Raw genomic sequence first — 4924 nt, forward strand, 5'->3', positions numbered from 1 at the left:
TTCGGTGTGTTCACAATAATTTTGTCAATGCACATTGTGTGGTGGTCAAGGTGCACCACTCCTCCGCCTGGTTGCTTTACTAGAATCTTTCTTTAGACTTGGTTAGCAGCTACTAGCTCCATATCCTTCCTAGGTTATTTCCACGGAGAAACATGTGCTAAAATCAAGCTTACAAGTGGAAGAAAATCTCAGAATAGTATATTGTTGAAGTGAATGGTATGTTTGCAACGATGTTATTTTTTTTCCAAATTCATTTAAAATTTTCCCAAAAATAAATGCAAAGGATTTGCCCCATTTTATTAATTTATTTGTTGATATGTTTTAAGATAGCTTACCGCTCATGCCGAATGGTGCCTTATTTCATTAATTAAGAGAGGGTTTCACACAGAGGCCAAAGAAGGCAAGGACACGGATTATCTGAGCTTGAGCTCATATGAGTTTGGGTGAACAATAAATCCAAAAAATGAGGAAAATTCATAAAAAAGAGACCTGATTTTTTTAGCAAACATCAACAAATGTTTTAATTGCTTGCAAAATTTCATCATGGAATGACATTTGTGGAAGACGTGGCAAAAAGACAAAATTGATGCTCCAAAAATATTATTTCAAAAGCATTTTGGAGTGTTGATTTTTTTTGTCATGCTTTCACGAATGTCATTCGACGATGAAATGTTGCAAGAACTCAAAACATTTGTCAAAGTTTACAAAAAGAAAATCAGTTTTTTGTTTTGTTTTTTTACTGTTCATACCGAGCTCGAGCTGAGAAGGACACTTCCGCAACAACCGGCCCTATAGCAGTTGTTCGCACACGAACACGTCACAGTGTACCCTCGACGGAAAGCACAAAAGTGTCCACCTCGGTATCCAACGCATTAACCTGACCCAACAAGACAGTTTTTTGTCTACTTTTCCCCCCTCTGTTTTCATGACTGATTCACACTTTGAAAATATTTTTAATAAACTGGATGCATGCATGATGCATCAGGATGATGCATAGGCCGGGGCAACCCACATTAGAAGAAAAATGAAGTTTCTTTATTTACGTAGGTATGACATATATGATGATTTTTCACAAAAGCACCCACTGTTGTTTTTTCTATGGAGGAATGGTACCACCAAGAATCTACTCTTTCTCCTGCCTCCTTTTTTCAGGAGTACGTCATCCACTAGATTTGTAGTTGGAGATGGCGAAGAAGTGTGAATGGAGAAACAAATAAATTAACAATTAATCTTCTCTTCTCTTTGGCATCTTATGTCAAAGTACCTTTCTGAAATCTTCTCACCAACCCCAAATGGTGACCTGTCGAGTGTTAAGAGAGCATATAAGGTAATGGCCAGTGTGAGGATGACGATGTGACCTTCCGGGCCTGTAGTGATCTTGGTAGGTAAAGACATATCCTAAGTTTCTCTTATTCGCCATAATTTGTCAATGCACATTGTGCTGTGGTCAAGGTGCAAGGTGCAGTACTCCTTGACCCGTTTGATCCAAGTATTTTGAAGTTTTAACAATTGCTCGAAGTCAAACTTATTTGTTTATTTATTGCGGGGAGGGGGGGGGGGGGGGGGGGATGTATGTTTGGTGTGGTACATGTTGATCAGTTGATGTATTCTTATAGAATTGGTTAATTTTTTTTTACAATTAAGACAATGCTAGAGCTTCAAATAATTTGGGTAGGAGAAAGTAGCTCTTTACCCTAAGTTATTACACGGAGAAATGTCTACTATAATCAAACTTGGTAATATGCAAAAAAATATCTCAAACATATATAGTACTTGCTCTCTTGATACATCCGTTTGAGCGACAGTTATTTCCTGACAGAACGAGTATAATTCAATTCGTTTTTGCTATTTATCAGGCACCTGGATTTTATAGAAGATGAGCAACATCAAGGCGTGATGACCCCGACGAGGCCGAGCCAGGAATGCGTCGTAGCCAACGGCGACCACCGCTCGGATCAGGTAGCTTCCGCGTTGGAGGAGGTGATGCCGCAGTGAACAACAGTGAGGCGCGGTGTCAGAACCAAAGTAGAAGAAGGGGGAGTGATTGTTTTCTCTTTTCGCGAGGTAGAAGAAGACATGAGGTGGATGACGAAGTGGGGACAGTTGGATCCTAATCCAACGACTCTTAAGGGAGAGGGGAATAGACTTGCGGAAACAAAACATTCAGGTGCATGCGCTATAGGCGCTCCCAATTCCATTGCATTTCGGTGGACATACTTTGCTACTATAGTGTATTCACATTTATTTCATCAAGTATTTGTCTTCCTCGTATCTCGCAGATCAAATGAGCTACGTATTGAAACTTCCGGGGGCATAGCGCATCTCTACACCTAGAATTTTGTTGTTTCTTTGTTTAGAGATGTTACAAGCCGGGGTAAAAATTTATACTACTACTTAATGTAAGACCTTTTAGCAGTTAAGCATAACTGCTAAAACGTCCTACATTAAATTACAGAGGTATGTTCTAAAATAAACTACCATCAACGGAGGCATGTTTCAATAAGCTTTGGCAAAACTGTTATTGAAAGTGTCTGTTTAGGACACATCTAGATGTTCCATAATTATTGCACATCTAAATGACTTAATTAAATTAAAAAAAAAGACAAAAAACAAAAAAAAATGCTTGCAAGAATCTTCGTGTAAAATCAATGAATAGGATTTAGATGTGCAATAGATGGAATGACGAGGGACAGACACGGGTTCACCAACTTACCAGTTCTTCTCTAAACTACGAACTGTTATTCTGATCCTTGATTGTGTTGGGGGTCCTGTTGAGGAAGAGGTCCAATTTGTCTCTGTATCTACCACCAATGATTTCGTCAAGGACAAGAATTAATATTGCCTGAAACTCGCTGGCCCTGTAGACCAGGTCTTGTTGAGTGTACGAAATAAAACCTCTTTCATTTCTCTAACCAACGTCCCAACCTGCTTCTGTTGTCTAAAAGACTAAAACAAAATAAAAAATACAGTCACACCCACAGTCTCAGTTTGTACATAAAAACTTTACAAACCATGCAGTTTCTAAAATTTTACTAACATACGGGATCACCATCTTGGTAAAAATGTCACTAGTAAGCTTTTTGTCGGCATAGTTTTCATTACAAACGAATGAAAAAAGGAGTATAAATACAAAATCTACATGCTGCCTCATGTTCCCATGTACAGTAGTGGTATAAATTAATCAAGAAATAGACATACTGTCCCGCCTCGTACGCCAAGCTAGCTAAAGGCCAACACTTCTCCGCGTTTTCTTGTACTAAAACTACTTGTCTGGTATTGGTCGATCAACCGAAAAGTGTCCGGAGAACGGTGTCTCCGAGCCCGGGAACGGCGGACAGGAAGTGGCCGGTGCCGGGAAGCTCGTGGTAGTTGACCCAGCCGAGCCTCCCGGCGACGTGCCGCTGCAGCGCGACGGGCACGAGGCCGTCCTCGTCGCCCTGCCACAGGTGCACCGGGCACGGCGGCTCCGGCAGCGCCATGGGGTCGAACTCCCACTTGCCGAACATGACGGCCATGTCCCTGTAGTACGACTCCTGGATCCCTTGCTGCGTCGCCATCTCCCTCTTCTTCCGGAGGGTGCCGTCGGCGGTGAGGGTGCGTCGGATCTCGGCGTCGCGCTTGTTGGGGAGGTAGGTAGTGTTGACGACGACGGTGGAGGTGGGCAGGGGCAGCCAGCTCTGCTCCATCCACCAGTGTATGATGCCGGGGGCGTGGTGCGCAACGCGCAGCGCCCACTGGTCGCCGCGCTCCTGCCGGCCGTACTCCCGGGCCGCCAGCTCCGCCGGGAACCCGGGCCACCAGTAGTTCACCACCGGTGCCAGCATCGCTGCCCCGGCGATCCGCTCCGGGATGTACCTGAGCGCGCCCCACACGGCGTGGCAGCCGAGGGAGAAGCCGACGACGTAGAACTTGTCGCCGAGCCCCAGCGCGTCGGCCAGGTCCTCCATGTCCTGCGCCGCGGTCTCCACGGAGCGGCCAGGGTTGGGGTCGCTCTCGCCGTAGCCGGCGCGGTCGAATCCCACCATGTACACGCCAAGCTCCTCGGCGACCTCCTGAAATCAAGTCGTTGCGCAGACGGTGTAAGCGACGGCGAGAGAGACGCGTGATCATATTATAATGAGCTCGCCGGCCGGGCGGGGGTGGCGAGACGACAGGTTAGGAGAATGTATGTGCAGTACTAACCGGCGATGCGCGGAGGCTGTCGAGGCGGGAGCCGGTGAAGCCGTGGGAGAAGACGATCTTGAACCGTGCGGTCTCCTTAGACACGCCGGACTCCTCGTACGCCAAGTGCCGGCCGTCCCTCATCCGGACCCGCGGCGCGGTGATCGGGGGCCCGCCGGGCGACCCGCACGGCGTGGGCGCCGGCGGCTGCACGGCCCGGAACAGCCACTCGCCGAGCTGGCCCGCGAGCGGGCCCATGCCCATGCCCGTGCCCACCGGCGCCGCCGAGTAGTAGTACCCTCTCCCGCCGGAAACCGATCGGTCCATGGAGACGGCCCCGACCCTCGAGTCTGCAAGCTAGCTGGCTGCCGCCGTTCTTGGGTGTTGGCTCGGCGTGGTGCTACGCAGGAGGAATGGTGGATGGTAGGTGGCCAGCAAGCACCGCGGGTGAGTGTTTATATATTGGCCGGAGCTGGCCGGGGCTGGACGCATGCGCGTGTGTGTTTGCGGACGCGGTCGTGGGCTTTGCTTTCGGGCTGGTTGGTGAGGTGAGCTTGGGTACGATTTCGTCGGCTTTGGGAGGGAAACGCGGTTTTACGACGGGGTATTTTTGGCGTGCGCCGTTGCTCTCACTCTCGGGGAACCTACGCCCGGTCTAGGAGGATCTCATACTCGCATTGCTACTGTGCGAGGGCATCTCAAATCACGGCCACGGGCCATCAAAACGCCTCCAAATGTTTGAGCCGAATTGGTTCGGACGCTA

At 48.1% G+C, this 4924-nt stretch overlaps 1 protein-coding gene across 1 annotated transcript; it reads right to left on the bottom strand.

The window, feature by feature from the left end:
• Positions 1-3053: 3053 nt before the first annotated feature.
• LOC123124035 (uncharacterized) lies at positions 3054-4588 on the bottom strand. Its single transcript, XM_044544742.1, has 2 exons — positions 4183-4588; positions 3054-4052 (listed from the first exon to the last, which is right to left on the bottom strand). Exons 1-2 carry the CDS (start codon positions 4486-4488, stop codon positions 3285-3287), a joined length of 1074 nt encoding a protein of 357 aa, XP_044400677.1. The 5' UTR covers positions 4489-4588; the 3' UTR covers positions 3054-3284.
• Between the last annotated feature and the right edge of the window lie 336 nt (positions 4589-4924).

Source organism: Triticum aestivum, chromosome 1B, assembly GCF_018294505.1.
Source record: "Triticum aestivum cultivar Chinese Spring chromosome 1B, IWGSC CS RefSeq v2.1, whole genome shotgun sequence".
Taxonomy (NCBI): domain Eukaryota; kingdom Viridiplantae; phylum Streptophyta; class Magnoliopsida; order Poales; family Poaceae; genus Triticum; species Triticum aestivum.